At 36.4% G+C, this 20,482-nt stretch overlaps 1 protein-coding gene across 2 annotated transcripts in view; it reads right to left on the reverse strand.

The window, feature by feature from the left end:
• Window positions 1–20,482, reverse strand: part of RDX (radixin) — a 91,710-nt gene that overhangs the window by 68,207 nt on the left and 3,021 nt on the right. For both annotated transcript variants that reach the window (XM_047878683.1, XM_047878682.1), the window contains exon 2: window positions 6,704–6,773. In XM_047878683.1, the coding sequence (XP_047734639.1) occupies window positions 6,704–6,715 (12 nt within the window). In that variant the 5' untranslated portion in view covers window positions 6,716–6,773. The remainder of the gene's footprint in view (window positions 1–6,703; window positions 6,774–20,482) is intronic.

Below are 20,482 nucleotides of genomic sequence, written 5' to 3' on the forward strand. Positions count from 1 at the left end.
ACTCCAGATGGGCCCATACACACTTCATGATGGGGGCTGGTAACCACAAGAACCAAGCATGTGATTAGAGCCACTACCCTAATCTCCAAAGAGAGGAGGCTGGGAAGTTGGGTTAATCGTCACTGGCTGTACGTGATTTGATCAATTGTACCTACATAAAGGACACCTCATAAAAAACCTTAAACAAAGGGGTTCACAGACAGCTTCCAAGTTGATGAATGCATCCACGTACAAAGAGAAAGGTGGACTGCAAACTCTACAAGAACAGAAGCTCCCGTGCTCTGGACCTTCCTGGACTTTGCCCTAGGTGCCTCCTCTTCCTCTGTATCTTTCATTTGTATCCTTATAATATCCTTTGTATTAACCAGTAATAATAAGTAAAAGTGTTTCTCTGAGTTCGGTAAGCTGTTCCAGTGAATTACAGTACCTGAGGAGGGGACCGTGGGAATCTCCAATGTGTAGCCAAGTTAGAAATGTGGGTAACATGGAGATCCACTATTTGGGATTGGTGTCTGGAAGCGACAGCAGTCTAGTGGGACTGAGCCCTTAACCTGGACTGTCTGTGCTAATCTGGGTAGGCGGTGTCAGAATGAATTCAACTGCAGAACCCACAACTGATGAGTACACAGAACTACAGAATTGCTTGATGTGAAAACCTATACAACTATCACCAGAAACCGAGTAATGAAAAAGTTTTTCTTTACCCATAAATCTACCACTCAATTTAATAACAAGAAATGGCAAATTATGCTGTGGATACCAATCTATTTCTTCTGAATTTCCCTGTCCTCAATCCCCCACAGGTGAGCAATAAACTGAATTTTTTGCTTGTCATTCTTTTTTTTCAAATAATACTTTTGAGGTGGCGCCTGGGTAGCCCAGTCAGTTAAGCACCTGACTTCAGCTAAGGTCATGACCTCGTGGTTTGTGGGTCAGAGCCCCACGTTGGGCTCTGTGCTGACAGCTCAGAGCCTGGAGCCTGCTTTAGATTCTGTATCTCCCTCTCTCTCTCTCCCCTTCCCTGCTCCTGCTCTCTCTCCCTCATAAATAAATACATAAACAAACATTTAAAAAAAAAAAAAAGAATAGTTTTGGGGCACCTGGGTGGCTCAGTTAAGTGGCTGCCTCTTGATTTCAGCTCAGGTCATGATCTCACAGTAGGTTCACGAATCTGAGCCCTGTATCAGGCTCCATGCTCACAGTGGAGAGCCTGCTTTGGATCCTGTCTCCCTCTCTCTGCCCGTCCCCTGAATGCACAGTCACGCACTCTCAAAACTAAATAAAGGTGAAAAAAAATTAAAAACAAAATAGCTTCACCACAAATGTGGGTATCTCTATGTAAAATATTTAGTTTTTCTTGATTTTTAGCTGTGTTAAAGTTGTACAGTACTGAATAAGAAAGTCTTCTTTCTTGATATGGGCAATAGCTACAGAAGTATATTTTACTTTATGAAAATTCATCAACTAAATACAATATGTTCTTCTCAGTATGTATATTCTATTTCAATAAAAAGTTTATGGGCACCTGGATGGCTTGGTCAACTAAGCATCTGACTCTCAATTTTGGCTCAGGTCATGATCTCATGGTCTGTGAGATCAAGCCTCCTGTCAGGTTCTACACTGACAGCACAGAGCCTGCTTGGGATGCTCTCTCCCTCTCTTTGCCTTTCAACCCGTGATCTCTCGCTTGCTCTCAAAATAACATTAAAGAAAAAAGTCTAAACAAATGTTTTTTCACCTTTGTATTTCTAAAATTCATTGATTTTTTTTGTGAGTAGTTATAATTCATTCATTTCTATTGCTATACAATTATTGTTAGAAAATAATTTACCCACTTTCTCGTCAGTGGACATTGTTTCTAATTTTTTGGTTATCAAGAATACGGTTATGAACACTCCTGTATATGTCTCCTAATATGTATATATCTGAGTGTCTCTAGAAGTAAATACTCCGATGAACTCCTGGGTAATAAAGTATGAAGTCAAATTTACCATGAAAAAGTAAACTGTCTTCCAACAACAGAAGTCCTGCTGATCTGTATTTTCACTAACAATGGGTATTACTGGATTTTTAAAATATCTGACAATCCAGTGGATATAAAATGGTATCTCTATACGGTCTCACTGTGCAGATCTGATTCCAAAAGAGGTTGAGAACATTTTCATAGGTATAGTGTGCAGAAATCTAAGGTAGCCCCCATGATCTTCATCCCCTGATGTCACCCTCATGATTATGTTACATTACACGGCAGAAGGCATTTTTTTTAGATGTACTTGACCTCACCTACAGATGTAGTTGACCTCAAAATTGAAGGATTGTGTGTGAGTGGAGCTAAGCTATTCACAGGAGTCCTTTAAAAGCAAAGTGTTTTTTTCTGACTGGTTGCAAAGGTCACAAAAATTCAAAGTGTGACAGGAATTTGATATAAAAGAGGTTCTCCACTGCTGAATTAAAGGGGCCATGGGGCAAGGACCTGACACCAGCCTCTAGGAGCTAAGAGTGGTCCCTGGCCAACAGCTAGTAGGAAAATGGGAACTTCAGCCTCCAGTAATTAAAGATGGATCATTTTTGCAAGAAATGAATTCTGCAAATAGGAATACACTTGAAAGAAGACCCTGAGTTCCAGAGGAGAATGCAGCTGGGATAGACCTTGACTTCAGGCTAGGGAGACCCTGAACAGAGAACCTACCCAATCTTATCATCCCTTATTTCTAACCTACACAAATATGAGATAATAAATGGGTACTACTTTAAGCTACTAAATGTGTGGTAATTTGTTAAAGAATAACAAAACTAATATATTATGTTTACTGACCACTCAGTCTCCTCATCTTTGGATGTCTGTTAACATCTATTGCTTATTTTTCTACTGGGTTGTCTTTTTTTTTTTTTTTTCACTACTATGTAGCCAATCTTTACATATGCTACATACTAATACCTTGATAATTATTTGTATCACAAAAAAAAAAAAAAATCTTCTCCCAGTTTGTAGTCTGTCATTCTATTTTGAAGTGTCCTTTATAATAAACATATTAACTTTAATGTTGAAGATATGTTGTATTTATGGGTGCCACTATTTTAGGCCATATTTAAGAAATCTATCTCTACTCTGGAGTCTTGAAGATACTCTTCTATTTCATACTAAAGTTGTTTTCCATAACTTGTCTTCAATGATTTTTGCTTATGATTTGAGGTAGAGATCCAATTTCATTTTTTAATCTCCATGAGGATAATGACATGGGGATTTAAAACATCTAAGTGATGTATATTGATTAATTTGCTTCCTGAAGACAACTGAAACATATCAAATATCTACAGGTCTGGGTTCTGAATTTGCGCTATTCTGTGGCACTGGATGACGTACTACTCTGTCAAAACCACGCTGTTTTAATTACTACATCTTTCAAAAGTCTTGCTATCTGGTAGGAAAAGTCTCTGCTCATTATCTTCAAGACTTCTTGGCTATTCTTGGTTCTTTTTTCTTGTTCCTGACTTCACATAAAATCATAAATTTTCAAAATACCTATGATTTAAAATGGAACAACACTAAATTCATTAGTCTCCTGAGGTGAGAAATAACGTCTTTTCAATACTGACTCTTCCTATCCATGACTGTGGTTCTCTCTGTGCATTAATTTAAGTCTTCTTTAAAATCTTCCAAAAAGTGTTTCTAATTTTCTCCCTAAAAATTCTATTAATTTGGGTACCTGGCTGGCTCAGTCAGTACAATGTGTGACTCTTGATCTCAAGGTTGTAAGTTCAAGCTCCCCAATACTGGGTGTAGAGATTACTTAAAAAAATAAAATCTTAAAAAAAATCATATTAATCATTTGTTAGATATCGTTCCCATAAATCACTATGATTTTGTCACTATTATAAATACAGGTCCACTATCCGTTGATATCCCAAAGGCGTTGAAAACAAGTTTATTAGCTAACTTCTAGCAAAACCTTATTAACATGAAGTGATGGGTGACTAGCTGGTGAGTTTAATTATACCATTTCAAATGAATACTCACACACTGACATAGAAAAACATTAATGTTTTTGAGGTGATACACCAGGTCTTGAGGGAAGCTTCATGACATGACAGAGGCACATAATAAAGTATATATTCACCTTTATAAAATCCAAAAGATTCCGAATACTGAAACTCATGTAGCTTAAAGAGTTTCAAACAAAAGATCGTAGATTTGATGAAATATTTTTCCATAACATAATTGTTTCTGCTTTTGCTTTTGTAGAAATGCAACTCATTTCTATACTGATCATTTTATCAGGGGTTTCCCTGCTAATTGTTATAACAGAGCTGTAAATTTCCATGTTTATATAAATCAGGGGTCAGACTGGGATCCCCTCTCTCTGCCCCTCCCCCACCTGTGTACGTGCGAGCTCTCTCTCTCTCTCAAAATAAACATTTAAAAGTATATACACAGGTCTGCGAAGTGTGACTTGACCAAGTTTACGTATCTACTAAGTATAAAAGTAAGCCAACAGATCAGTGGAAAACACAGAAATCAAATTAATATACAATTTATATCTACCTGCACATATAATTTTGAATCCTTACTCTAAGGAATAATACGTCAATGTTTCCACTCAATTATAGTAACAGTTTTCTAAAGTAACTATAAACTTTCATATTCCTATCAGAAATATTAGAGCTCCAGTTGATTCCCATTCTCACCAACACTTGATATTATCAAGCTCTAATTTTAGCCCTTATAGTGACTATAAAGTGCTATCTCACTGTAGTTTTGTGTTTCCCTGTAACTAAAGACATTGAGCATCTTTTCATGTGTCTGCTAGCTATCAATATATGTTCTTTTGTAAAGTATCTGTTCAAAGTTTTTGCTCATTTTTAAAAAACTGGGTTATCTTATGGAGTTCTAGAGGAACTGTATATTCAATTACTTTCTCCTGTTCTGTTTCGTCTTCTCATTTTCTCATTGCTCTCTTTCAAAGGACAAAAGTTTTTAACTATGATGAAATCCAATGTGTTTTTTAAACGGTTCAAACTTTCAAAAGAAGTAAAAATACAAAATAAATGGTTAAAACTTCCTGTATATTATCTAAGAAACTTTACCTACCCCAGGGTCACAAAAATGTTTTCTTCTAGCAGTTTTACAGTTTGAGCTTTTGTATTTAGGTCTATGATCCACTTAGGGTTAATTCGGTGTGTAAATTGTGAGATAAGGGCCAATATTCATATTCTTCTATATGGATAACCCTTTGTTCCAAACCATTTGTTGGAAAGAATTTTATTTCCCCCATTGAATTGTGTGAAAGTCTTGTAAAAAATCTAATGAATGCATATGGGTAGTTGCATTTTTGTTTCACTGATTCCATTATCTACCAACACCATATTATCTTATCTTTGTAGTTTGTGACTAGGTCTTAAGGTACAGAAGTGTAAGTTTTCCAACTTTTTTCTTTTTAAAAATTGCTTTAGCTCTTCCATATAAATGTTGGCAGTTCTACAGACGTTTTACAATCAGCTAATCAATGTCAGCCGAAGAAGCCTCCTTGGATTGAAGTGATGGAACTGCATTCATTCTACCATTACACTGGGTACAGATGACACCTTAATAGTATTTTCTAGACATATCTACGAACATTACGGAATATTATCCTGCAAATTTAAGTCGTTAACTTCCCACAAGTTTTCACTGTAGAGATCTCGTACAGTTTCTGTAAATTTATTCCAAAGTATTTCCTATCTTTGATGGAGTTACAAATATATTTTTTAATTTCATTTTTCAAATTTTATACCAGGATATTAAGAAAGGCTAGTGATTTTTAAAAATATAAGCCTGTGTCCAACAATCTTGCTAAAGTTATTAGTTCTAGTAGTTGGTTTTTAGATTCCTGAAGATTTTCCACATAAACAACTGTGTCATCTGCATCTGCAACAATGCAAATGTACTCTTTGTTACCTACCTGCTGAGTCTTTAAAGTAATTCCAAAGAGATATTCATGCTAGGAAACTCAAATAGCTATAACCAATGACTTTCTTAAAAAGATAGGTGGCCAAAAGAAACATTGAAAGACAACACCTCAATTTTGTTAGATGAAGCAAAAACATTTATCCCAAGAAAAAAGGAATAAATCTTAGTCAAAAACTGTATTAATTATACAACTAGGTAAAAATCATACATACACCCTTAAACTAAAAAATCTAAGACTATACAATATCAGCATTGGTGTCACTAGCATCAAAGCTAGAACTATGAGAAAATTAATGCATGGATCCTTCCAACCTCTCATTACTTCCTCCTGCTTAATAAGAAGTTACTATTTACTGAGCACTGAATGTTCCAAGTTCTCATAATTCTCACCAAGTTCTCTTAAGTAACTAATTACATCTCCATTTTTTATATGAGGAAATTAAGAATTGGAGAGTCTGAAGTAATCTAACAGAGGTCACAGAGGGTAAGCAGCAGAGCCAGGATACAAATGAAGAAGTCTGGCTCCAGAACCCACGAATCTCAACTACGGTGCTACCTGTACCTCTTTTTCATTAGTTCACATAATACTTCATTCTAGCCACATTAATCTAAAACAAGACACCGGCAGCAGGATCAGTGCCTTTTTCCTCCCCAATGACTCTACCATAATATTTTGCCTTGTTCCAAGAGGAACTTAATGCTACTGACATTTTATTAAGTAAGTAGTGGTAAAAGCAGCGGTAAAAATACACTTACTGGTTTCGGCATTTTCCTTCTCTTTTTGTCACCTTCTTTAAAAATTCACGTTTATGAATTCTGTTGTCACCTTCAGTTAAAGAAAAAAGAAAGCAAAAGAGATCTATTACTTTCTAATTCTCTAAAAATATTTATACTGTGATTTAAAATAGCACACATCTCAAACAACATCATATAAAGCACACCAATCACCAACTCAAAGTTTTAATTCAGTCAGAGACAACACAAAGCAAGGAAGCAAGACTGCTACGGATCCAAATACTGTCTCTGTCTGAGTCAGGTTCACCTCTACACTCAGCCTGGTAGAGAAAGGAATATAGTCAAGGGGAGACACAGATTCAAATTCTAAAGAGATGAACTCAAAAACACTTTCTGACCTTTTTTTCTGTACACCAAAGACAAAAGGAAATTCTGATTAATATAAATTCTAAAAAGGTAACTTTTAAAGAAAACTATTTTCTCTTGGAATTTAAAAAATCCAGGTAGAAAAAATTGTATCAAGTAGTTTATTCACCCAAGGTGTATTAAACAGTCATAGACCACACACTAGCACTCTGCATGCTACTCACAAGTAAGCTGGTGGCCTTCACTGAAATTTAGAGTTGTCCTTAAGACCAATGTTAAATTCTATCTTCTCTGTGTAAAGCAAAAGTGAATCCTAATCCAAGAAACCCATCATGCTATACTGTCTTAGGGTAAACGTTCTTAAAAACATCTAACAAACCAACCAGAAGATCTAACATTCTTAACCATTAGTCCAGAAAAAATGATTATTCCAGTTTGAAGAGCCACAGTGAGGTACATTAGATAAATCACTTAAAAATCAGCTTCCGCTGATAATCTCTCTGCTGTGAAAATTTATCCACTATACTAGCATCAATATATAATTTTGTTTTAAAACTATATTACAGCTTTTTAAGATGCTATAATTAATGAAGCAGAAAACTGTCCAAATTGGAAAAAAATGAAACACTGAAGTCATTTCCCTAAATTTTATTCAATCATGTGCCAATAAATCTCTCTTTAAAAGGAACCTCCTCCTGAGATATTTTTTATCTAACAGTTGAACCATGGAATTCATTTCCTTAACTCTTAGCTAGGGAAATGTTAACACTCCCTTCCTACAGTCACCTACTTTGATGAATCTTCAATGTTCCTCAGACCCATCTCATTCTCTATCCCCTTTTCTTCCTTCTATTATTTATTGTCTGAGTTCAGATCCTTACCATCTCAGGTCCTCAAACCTCTTCAAAACTGACCTGCCCTTCACATCATTTCTAAGTTAGTAACTGCCAAATCTGTCTCTTTAGAACTTGCCTAACTTGCTTGCTCAAAGTCTAAAGATTACCTCAAATATAACATGACCAAAACATTTAAATCTCTACCCCATAGCCAAATCTGATTTTCTCCAAGTCTTGGTGACACATTTCTAGAAAGTTATAGTATTCTTTCAGGATTTCTTTATATGTACTACATTGGCGGTTATGACCCTCTTTTCATTCTTAATACTGTTAAATTTTACCTTCCCTTTTGCTTGATTACTCTTGCCAGAAGTTTGCTTTAGTTTAGCTGTCTGAAGGTCAGCTTTCAGTTTGGCTGATCTTCTGTTTCTCTTATTGCTCTTTTTTTGTTGTTGTTAATTTCTGTCTCTTTCCTCATCGTTTTTCTTCTCATTAGCTGGCTTTACTCTGTGGCTCATTTTCTAATTCCTAAAATTAAACCTTTAAGTAACTCCCAGTATTTTTTCTTTTCTAGTATGTACATTAAGGACATTAACTAAATATGCCCAAGTATAAGGCAACTCCAAATATAAAGTATCCCCTTTTTTGTCAATGAGAATATTTAAAAACAATTTTTATCACCTGAATATGTAAAATGATCAAGTATGTACATTGGTATAGATATTAAAAACACACGATCTATAAAATACTGAAAAAGTTTACTTCATCTCTTCAGAGAACATAGAACAACTTTAAACTCCACACACAAATGAGACATGAAAGTCTACATCAGAACTTCTTGCATCACAGCAAGGTTTCCAGATTATACAGGTACTTTTTGAATCAGTATATAATACTACCATTAAAGTTTTTACCCCAAGCTACACTATCCATTTATATAAAAGACTAGGAATTTTTCTTGTTTGTACTGTTGGAATATTTTAGTATCTACAGTGTAACCACTATATTTTTTTAAAAACCAGATCTATTCTAGATTTACCTCTTTTTTAATGTTTAAACTACTTAGTAAATGGGCTCTGTGAACCTTCCAAACTCCCATGTACTAAAGGCATTTCAGGTCAATGTGCCTGTCTTCAAAAATATTTCCACGCCCAAGAAAAAGAACAGAGCAGTGACAGAGTTACTAAAAACATAAATATAAATCTCCTTTTCTGGGGAATATTTTTAAAACGTCTTGCCTTATATTTAAAACCATATCATTTCTCTAAGCATCACGTCAGTGGTTTCCATCTCTCTCTCTGTGTGCAACATTCCTCGAATCATTAATTCTCTTCCATTGTTTTTATGTTTTATGTCTTTGATAGTTTGGCATTTCAGTAATTATATATTCTTATTCCTAGAAATTCTTTTTCAGCTTTGTAAAAAAAAATCTTAATAATGCCATGCTATTTTACAACATTTTGAATCTTCCGTTTATCCCTATGTTTATTTTCTCTCACTATAAAATTACTCTATTTTCAATTCATTATGGCTTATTTCTTTACAATTTTAATTTTGGACAGAAAGCTCATGTCCCTATCGGTGCTCAGCCTTTTGCCTAGGATCAAGTGTAGAAAGGTCGTGTCCCGAACCCAGTCCCCAGTGCGGGAGTCCTGCAAGCCCCGAGTTGTGTGTATGTATCACTACAGAGGTATTTCAGGCTTGCTCCTAGCAGAGTGTTAGGAATTTTAATTGTTTTAGACTAATTTTTACATTAACTTCTTGACATTGTATTCATATCAGACCCCCACAGCCACATGCTGGAGGACTCAGGAGACACTCAGGAGAGCTTCCACACGTACTGCTCATGTTATTTACTAAACCATACAGCTGTGGTGCCCCTTCTGTTCAATCTCTCATCAGCAAGGAAAAACCAGGGAAAGAAACTGAGCATTAATTATATGCCAGGCTGTATAAACTAAGTTAAAGCACCTAAATTACAGAAAAAGTAGTCCACAAACACAGGGCCAGGTGGGCAGGTAAATAAACACCAAGCATGTAGGTTTGCTGATACTCTGAAGTTACACATGAACCTAATACTTGAACAAAATAAAGGTAGGTTTATTTCCTTTTCCTATAAAAAATAATGAATCCAAGTTTTCAATACTAGAGTTACTTCCAGTTATACTCTATAAAAAGGATCTTTCAAGAAGAAAATCTGCATTAAAGTTTTAGGTTTAATAAGGAGCTCTACTGACATGAAAGAAAAAATTTATCATAGACCAACACACACACACAAAAAACAGGTTTTTACACAAGCTAAGTTTTTAAAATCTGCGACAAACCTAATTCATCTACATGAATGAACTGTGAGAATTGGGGGGGGGGGAGCCTCACAAAAGCATCCACAAATAAGGATATGGTTGAATTTTAAAAGAAGCTTCTAAAAATGGGTGTTTTCAGACCAGTGTTTCTCTCTTAAAAATCAAGTTAGTCTCCACCTTGTTTTATTTCAGTGAAATTCTAAATCATCTAAGAAAATAAGGTTCTACCTCTTTATTTACCAACTGAACATAGAACGATTACTCAACAACGCCTTGTATTTAAAGAATACTACATAGGGGCACCTAGGTGGCTCAATCGGTTAAATGTCCCACTTTGGTTCAGGTCATGATCTCGTGGTTCATGAGTTCCACCCCCACATCAGGGGATGTGTTGACAGCTCAAAGCCTAGAACCTGTTTCCCATTCTGTGTCTCCCTCTCTCTCTGCCCCTCCCCAGCTCAAACTCTGTCTCTCTCTCTCCACCACCCCCTAATAAATAAATAAAACATTAAAAAAAATATTTAAAGAATACTCCATAGTTGTATGTTCTTATACATTAATTTTCTACTAACAAAAAGCTGAGGAGACAAGACAGGTCACATTATGGTTCCTTAGTTGAATAAACAAGGTCAACTGAACGAAAATATCTTGCTTTTAGTCACACAAATAATCAATGGTCAAATAGCCTTCTGACATCTACCCTGGAGTCCAGAGCTCTACCATATACCCACCTGACTTCCACTTTTTGATATTAAAAAAGTGCTAAATAATTTCACTTGTGGAAATTTACCCAAAGAAAATAATAACAACTATGTACAACAGCAAAGCTACAAAGATTCTAGTTACAGTGTTATTTATAAAAGCGTATGTAATACTCAGACCTTAGTTAAGCAAACCATGTACGTCTGTAGGCTCTGCCAGACCTCAAGGCAACCAATCAAAATGGTACAGAAAGGGGCGCCTGCGTGGCTCAGTCGGTTAAGCGTTCACCTTCAGCTCCCGTCATAATCTCACCATTTACGAGTCTGGGCCCCACATCGGGCTCCATGCTGACAGCTCAGAGCCTGGAGCCTTCTTCAGATTCTGTGTCTCCCTCTCTCGCTACCCCTTCCCCACTCTCTCTCTCTCAAAAATAAATAAACATTTAAAAAAAGTTACAGAGGGGCGCCTGGGTGGCTCAGTCGGTTGAGCAACTGACTTCAGCTCAGGTCATGATCTCGCAGTCTGTGAGTTCAAGTCCCGTCTCGGGCTCTGTGCTGACAGCTCAGAGCCTGGAGCCTGTTTCGGATTCTGTGTCTCCCTCTCTCTCTGACCCTCCCCTGCTCATGCTCTGTCTCAAAAGTAAATAAAAACATTAAAAAAATTAATTTAAAAAAAGATACAGAAAAATATTAAATGATATGGCAAAATATCCACGAACTACTAAAAAGGCAGGTTATAAAGCCATACATACAGTATCATATGAAAAGACCAATATGATCATACTCCAAAATAGCGAGTTCCTGTGAGTTAACGTAAATCTGTAGACTTCTAAGATAATGTAGAGCTTTCATAATAAGAAAAACAAATTCTTTAATACAAAAGAACAAAATTACTCTAAGTAAATAAACCTAGGTCGGGCCTATTAACTTCACCATAACATTTAATAAAATCTAAGTAGGTGAATTTTTTCTCAAAAAGAGACTTTAGAAAAAATTTTAATTTTGGAGGAGAAATATGACTAAGAAAAATACATACATTATGATGAAAACAGATTATTTTGTTTAAAATCCCTACATCTAAATAGCAAAATGCTAATAGAATAAAAATATCCAATAGCCAGAACAAAAAGTTACTATGGAAAGAAATAATTAAATATATAAAGATATCACTCAGACTCCACTCAGTAAATGGTTAAATGACAAACTCTCTACAAACTCTTCACAAAACAAATGCACAACTCTGCTGACTAAAACCACAAATCAAATGGCCTTAAAGGCCATTTTGATTATACAGTCGTTAAACTAGCAAAATAATTATTATACATGGCAATACCGATGAGCAGTACTGCTAAACAAGTAGATAAACATTGCTGGTAGCACCATAAATCGGCTCCATATTTCTGGAAAGTAAGTTGTCAATGTATAACAAAAGCTCAAATCTTTTCCGAACAGGAAATTCTGCTTTTGGAATATACGCCAAAGAAGTAAAGAAATGCAAAACAAAGTAACCTCTAGCAAGACATCCACAGCAGTACATGTCATAAAAGCCACTAATTAAAGTCACAATGTTACGTGATAACATGATAGACTATTACGGGGGTGTTTGTGTATTATGACAAACTGTCAACATTTACATAAGGGTAAGTGAAAAAGCAGATTATGTAGCCACTTGCTTTAACCATGTAAAAACACGGGTGTCCTTACAAATGGTATCTGGATATAAAGAACTGAACACATAATAATAATCAAGATCTTATTTCTGTTAAGTTCCTAATTTTAAAAATCAGAGGAGAACCTAAAAAATGTACTCCACTAAACCATTCATATATCAGTTTACCAGCTTATATGACTTAAGTAAGAATTCCACCTTAAATTTTTTTACAATGAAGCTGTGTACAGATATAACTAAAACTCAAGTTTTTAGCCAATTTAGTTATTACTGAAAAGTATTTATATCACAGTAATACTGTTTAACCTCAGTAATACATTTCGAGTTCTTCTATGATTTCATTAGTGTGTTTTCTCCTGAAACTAACATCTTAGTACCAGAACGGCCAATTTAATAAAATGTCACATGAAAAGCTAAGATACTGAGGCACCTGAGTGGCTCAATTGGTTAAGCGTCTGACTTCGGCTCAGGTCATGATCTCATGGTTCATGAATTGAAGCCCCCTATCAGGCTCTGTGCTGTCAGCTCAGAGCCTGGAGCCTGCTTTGGATTCTGTATCTCCCTCTCTTCCTGCCCCTCCCTGGCTCATACTGTCTCTCTTGCTCTCAAAAATAAACAATTAAAATAAATTTTTTTGAAAAGAAAAAAGAAAAGAAAAGCTAAGATACCAAGATACATGTCCTGGGTTTCCATCTCTGACTCATCTTGAAATTACTGTATTTCAGTGTCTTCCTTTCTTTCTTGTCAAAAAAAAAAAAATATATATATATATATATACACACACACACACATATACATATATATTACATAATCACCTAAACCATTGTACATTAGAGATATATAGTAAAAATAAACTCTTCTCCCATCCACCCTCATATCTAATTACTGAGAAGAAAGTTACTCCCTCCTTGGTGAATTTCTTCAAGAGGTCTTACCCTACTTCTTTGCACAATCATGGCACAGACATGCTCAACAAGAAGTTTTAAGAGATGCTGCCAGCATACACATTTCCCATCTGCAGAAAAGTAACCGTACGGCTATAAACTCTAAGTACGACGTTTACAGACAATGCATTCACATAAAGCATTTTCTTCTTTATCCTTTAACTCTGAGGGGGACCTTAAAACAGCCTCCTCTCTACCTCACACAATGGAAAAGCAGCCTCGTGCCTAACACCTTGAGCTCTAGGAAGTCAGTGGCACAACAGACTCTTCCCACCTGTCAGGTGGTAAAACAGGTGTTCACTCTCGTCCATCCCGGGCCTATTACCAAACCTTCAATAATTTATGTCACACTGCCTAATTTTACTCTTAAGATATCCTTTTCCTCACGCCTGATTGTAATTTTTTTCCCTGCCTTTTGAGACACAGAAGCAATCTCTGAACCAACCGTGTCTCTCCACAGACCAAAAAGTTACAAAAGAATTCCTCTGCCAATTTACTGGGGGATTAGGAAGCAGTATAACAAAGGAAAGTATAAACTGAATTAATAAGGTAACTCTGGCAGTCACATGAACACAATAACAACATCTACAATAAAAAAGTTCTTTTTCCCCTGCATGGTCCCCCTCTGGTGAAGCCTATAAAGCCCTTCCTAGAAAAGCATTTTTAAATGCTTTTAATGTATTTGAATTTGTATTCAATTTGTATTTGTATTAAATGCTTTTAAATGTATTTGAATAAGATACATTAACATTGCATAAAAAAACCAACTATACTGGACTACAATCACCAAAATATAAAAATCACAAATTTATGATATAGTAACATATGTGTTTTTAAATTAAGTAACAGTGTCTACCAGCGGATCTAATGATTAAACTTCCAAGTAATGTCACTTCGACATCTCTGCAACAGCGACGGATTATGAAAATATCTACAATTTCTAATGGAAACAGTCTGTATTAATGCTAATACTACTAGGTGCCCACATTAATAATGGCAAGAAAACGTGTAAAAAACATGCAACTTTTTTTCCCTATCCAAGTTCACAGACCCATAAGCTTAAAAGCTCTAATATACACAGAACTATGTTTATTATGTTTTTAGCTCAATGTTAATACTCAATTTAATGGCAGTATTAATGCACCTTTAGCTATATAATGCCATGTCATTCCTCAAGTGAAGCAAAGAGGACAAAAAAATTTCAGCTCCACTTTGTAAATAAAGAAATAAGGCACAAAACAAGCACAAGGGGAGTGAATGAAGGAATTACCTGTAGAATACTTTTCAGCCACTTCACCTGTTATCACCTAACCTTCATAATAACTACCCTTCTTCCCTCTGCCCAAGAAAGGTATCACAATCCCTCATTCTTTTAATAAGGAATTTAGATTCAGATAAGTGACTTGCCCTAAGTAATACGGCTAGTCAACAAGTCAGAGGTCCTTTTAAACTCGAGTCCTGGGCTCTCCTGGTTTTCCTATTCTTTTTTCTGACATCATTCCAGAGAAGCTCATCTGAAATAATTACCAGAGCTTTTCTAGAAGAAGCTAAAGCTCTTTCTTCCGTTGTTTTCAGATCAAAAGACTATCTCTAAAGATGTTACAAGTTACATTAGTACTGGTATAATCACCTTGAAAATGTATTTCCTATAAGGGTGATATACAGTTCCAAATACGGTATTTATAAGTACTTGCTTAGGTAGAAACTGATTTTTGTTCAAGGATATTTTCAAGGAAATGAAATCTTCAACATTTTTGAGCAATTTTTACATGTTACTATAAATGCAAACCAAATTTCTAGAACCTAAAACAAATATAAAGCAGAACTACAATACTAAAAACAAACTTTTACACTGAATTTAGATTCTCTTCTAGAAGAAATCTGGGGGCACCTGGGTGGCTCAGTTGGTAAAGCATCCAACTCTTGGTTTCAGCTCAGGTCATGAACTCATGGGTTTGAGCCTGGAGATGGGCTCTGTGCTGACAGTGTGGAGCCTCCTTGAGATATTCATTCATTCATTCATTCATTCATTCATTCTTTTTCTTTCTTTCTTTCTTTCTCTCTCTCTCTCTCTCTCTCTCTCTCTCTCTCTCTCCCCCCACCACTTGCTCTCTCTCAAAATAATAAAAATAAGCTTAAAAAAATAAACCTATAAATTTAAAGGAAACACCGTATCTATATTGTTCCCAAGGTGGGTAAAAAACAATATCATTTGCAATGATTAATTTTAAATGCTAAAAGCTAAGAAAGTTCAATGCAATTCAGTTTCATTTTACACTTATGAAAACATCAAAAGGTAACATAATGCATGTTTAAAAATGTTAAAACAAACAGATTCATTTAAGTCACCTATGCAGCAGGAAAAATCAAGTCTCAAAATGACCTGACTTCTCACAAACCATTCTAGGCTTTACAGGTTTTGAACCACTGGACACTATAGTAGTTTATTTTCAAAACAGAATAAAGTAATTACGTTTCTTAAATTGGACAATATTTTCTCATGCAATCACTAAGGCTCTCTAGAAGTTCTTTCATTAAGCTTCTAATTTCAAAATATTCAAAACTCCCTTTTAAACACTGGAAGGGAGGGAGCGCCTGGGTGGCTCAGTCAGGTGAGCATCCAACTTTGGCTCAGGTCATGCTCTCAAAGTTTGTGGCTTCGAACCCCACATCGGACTCTGTACTGACAGCTCAGAGCCTGGAGCCTGCTCTGGATTCTGTCTCCCTCTCTCTCTGCCCCTCCCCTGCTCACACTCTGTCTCTCTCTCTCTCAAAAATAAATAAATGTAAAAAAAAAAATTTTGTTTTAAACTGGAATGGTGCCTGGCTCACAGTAGGGCCTCAGAAGTTTGTTGTCGATTTTGTTGGCATATTAAGTTTACATGTAATATTTGACTTTTTCTGTTGATTATTGTCAAGGGCAATATTTTCCTCTAATTTACATTATCAAATAGCTAAGTAACACACGAATAAGCCAACATACTACAAGAGACAGCAAGGGGTGCCAGGGTGGCTCAGTTGGTTAAGCGTCTGACTCTCGATTTTGGCTCAGGTCATGATCTCAGTTTGAGTTCAAGCCTCGCATCGGGCTCCATGCTGACAGTGAAGAGCCTGCTCGGGATTCTCTCTCCCTCTCTCTCTCTCTCTCTCAAATAAGTAAACAAACTTAAAAAAAAAAAAGATTTAAAAAAATAAAAGAGAGACAACAAACATGAATATGGGAGAACAAAACTCCTCCCAACTAGGTGTCCCAAATTTAGACCTCTGCTGTCTCTATTGTCTCTAGTCGAGACATTACTCAAGAGATTATTTTTAACAATCTCATTTGATGATCAAATCAGAGTTAAAGGCCAGACAGTCTGACACTTCTAATGGTAACTATAATTATTCTGATTGTTGGTTAGATGATAGTAATGAGTTCAAGTATACACACCAACCTTGCTAATAACCAAACTAAAACTTTATAGTTTTTCTAAGTCTAGGATCTACAAATGGCTTAATTATCAGAAGTCCTGATGACGGCTAACAAAGTTTAGTCCATTCCATACACTCAGTAAAAGCCAAAGGGTTCCAGATCCAATTAATCATGGCTGAGATTTCCTGTATCCCCATTCTCTCTCCGTTTTACTAAGGGTCCCTCTGTTGCACTCATGTGCCCACATCATTCTGTGTACTAGCCAGGATTTTTAGTTGCAAACAATACCTACTCTGTTAACTTATTGAAAGGTTATTAAATTACAGAAACAATAGGAAGATTAAAAAAAATAAAGTAGGAAACAAGAAATACTCAACTCACATCGCAGAAAACTCTGCTTAGAACACTGGTGCACTGAAAATTAACTCCTGTTAATATTATTAACACAAGGGCATTTAAACATTTAACACACTTTATACTATACAATACAGCACATTTGTATTCCCATTAGAATGTGACTTTGTCAGTATGTTACTTACCAGATACAAACAGTATTTGGCAGAGAAGTATAAATGTATGTATGCTATCTTAAAGTTGGCCAACTTTTTCCCTACATGGCCAGGTAAATAAACTTCTTAGATTCTGCAAGGCCATACGGTCTCTGTTACAACTATTCTGCTCTTGTAGCATGAAAGCAGCCATAGATAATATGTGCACAAATGATGTGTTCAAATGAAACCTTATTTTTTTTTATTTTTTATTTTTTTAATTTTTTTTTTTCAACGTTTATTTATTTTTGGGACAGAGAGACAGGGCATGAACGGGGGAGGGGCAGAGAGAGAGGGAGACACAGAATCGGAAACAGGCTCCAGGCTCTGAGCCATCAGCCCAGAGCCCGACGCGGGGCTCAAACTCACGGACCGCGAGATCGTGACCTGGCTGAAGTCGGACGCTCAACCGACTGCGCCACCCAGGCGCCCCCAAATGAAACCTTATTTACAAAATGAGGCCATAGGCTGGATTTGGCTCATGGACCACATTTTGTCAACCCTGCCTCAAAAGTGTTTTAGCAGGAATCAACACTTTTCATTTCATAATTTAAATACATTTGGTAACCAAGAAGATATGAACTCACATATTCATGCTAGATCAATCTTGGGTGTGAGTTCAGGCGGGTGGGATTAAGAAAGAACCCAAGACACTAAAACAATCTAGTGGGAGCAGAGTTAGATAGATGAGGGGCAATCCCATTCCCCCTGCCAGTAACTGGGTTGGATAAGGAATGTATCCCAAGCCTGGTCAGTGACACTAAGAAGACATCTGCTGGGGGGCTGCTGGAAGAGGCGTTCCTTCCCAGTTCTTTGGGAACTGCTGTGTGTGGATGGCAGGTGGCTGCAGCCAAACTGTAACGCTGGAGAGAGCAGTCTCAGGACGAAGCCAATGGGGGAAGGCCACAGGGCAGAAAGTTGTAAAGAGAGTGAGTCCTTGATATCATTACTGAGCTATTCTTAAGTCTCTTAATTTTCTTCATTATTTAAGCCAGATTGAGAATTTCCTGTTATTGTGGCCAAAGCATCTTAAGTGATAGAAGTCCTTGAAAAAGAAGGTTGTTCACCTCACAATTTCACTGCAGCCAGTTTTAGTTAACAACTTTTCACAAATGAAAGAAACATTTAAAGTTCTGAAAGCCCACAGACTACCTACAACTTGGAAAAAACGATCTGTTCCAATTACTAAGATCTATAACTTTATAAATTCTATAATCATGGGGCAAAAAACAAAACAATGTGCTACCTCCTTCCATATGGTACCTAAGACATTCTTTCAACAAGATATTTTTTTCTCTAAATCAGGGGTTGGAAACTTTTTCTGTAAATGACCAGAGAGTAAATACTTCAGGATGTGCAAAATATATGGCCTCAGACATTATAGCTCAAAAGTATCCAGAAACACTATGTAAACTAATTATATTTCTGTGTTCCAATAAAACTTCCTTTATAAAATCAGGCCAGCAGGAGAGATCTGGCCTGTCAAAACAGTTTATTTCAAATGTATATAAACTACGCAGAAATGTAACCAGCATGACTGGATGGACACTCTATTCATCTGCATTGGACTGCTTGAAACAAAACACTAAATAAAAAAATTAAAAAAAAAATCGTTACCTTATTTATATATATAAAACTTCTGCAAAATCCAATTTAGAATTCTATTAAAGAGTAACTGATGTTACAGTAGGAAAAAACAATACAAAACTTACTCATATACAAATTTTTAACATCTACCTTTTAAATAAAAGTTATTTTAAATTAGGAAATTTGGAAGGATCTCTATACATACTGTCTACTCAAAGGGGAAAAAAATACCCAAAAAACCCTATCCAACTCCTAACCTGACTGAGCCCCTCTCTTCTACGAAGCTGAAGCCAGACTTCAGTATTAAATGGAATGAGGAAAGTAAATCGTATGGACTATATTTCCTTTCCAAACAGCTCCCAATACAAAGACACATTTTTTTTAAAGCTTATTATTTTGAGAGAGAGAGAGAGTGTGTGTGTGTGCGCAGGGGAAAACAGCAGAGAAAGAGGGAGAATCCCAAGTAGGCTCAGCGTTGTCAGAGCCCAGTGTGGGGCTCAAAGTCACCAAGTTTGAGACCATGATCTGAGTTAAAGAGTCGGAGGCCTATCCAACTGCACCACCTAGGTATCCCCAAAGACACACTTTTTTTATTTTTAATTTTTTTTTCCCAACGTTTATTTATTTTTGGGACAGAGAGAGACAGAGCATGAACGGGGGAGGGGCAGAGAGAGAGAGGGAGACACAGAATCGGAAACAGGCTCCAGGCTCTGAGCTATCAGCCCAGAGCCCGACGCGGGGCTCGAACTCACAGACGGCGAGATCGTGACCTGGCTGAAGTCGGACGCTTAACCGACTGCGCCACCCAGGCGCCCCAAGACACACATTTTTTAAAGGACACCATTTTTCACTATTATATGCCATACTATAGGGAGAAAACAAAAAGTGAACTTCATCTTCAATCATTAAGCAAGAAAATTTGCACAAGCACAAAAGCACACTTCGCTCTCCACTCTCAGCTCGGAGCCTGCTTCAAATCTTCTCTCTCAAAAATAAACATTAAAAAAATTTTAGGGGCGCCTGGGTGGCTCAGTCGGTTAAGCGTCCAACTTCAGCCTAGCTCATGATCTCGTGGGTCCTGAGTTCCAGTCCCGGGGCTCTGTGCTGACAGCTCAGGGCCTGGAGCCGGTTCCAAATTCTGTCTCTCTCTCTCTGCCCCTTCCCTGCTTACACTCTCTCTCAAAAATAAACATTAAAAAAATTTTTTTAAACGTCTGAGAAACATTAATCTTTTCAACACAGTAATAAATACCATTTCAGTGTTTGTTACAAAATAACCTTATTTTTATAGACTTTAAAATCACAAATAAAGGATTTTTATGTTTATCTTTGCCTAAGTTTTGGCATTTTCTGTATCCAAGGAAGGAAGTGCTAACAGCAATACCTATGAAACACAGGAGTAGGAAAGACGTTGAGTAGTTCTGGGGAGTG

The sequence above is a fragment of the Prionailurus viverrinus genome, chromosome D1, assembly GCF_022837055.1.
Source record: "Prionailurus viverrinus isolate Anna chromosome D1, UM_Priviv_1.0, whole genome shotgun sequence".
In the NCBI taxonomy this organism is placed as follows: Eukaryota; Metazoa; Chordata; class Mammalia; order Carnivora; family Felidae; genus Prionailurus; species Prionailurus viverrinus.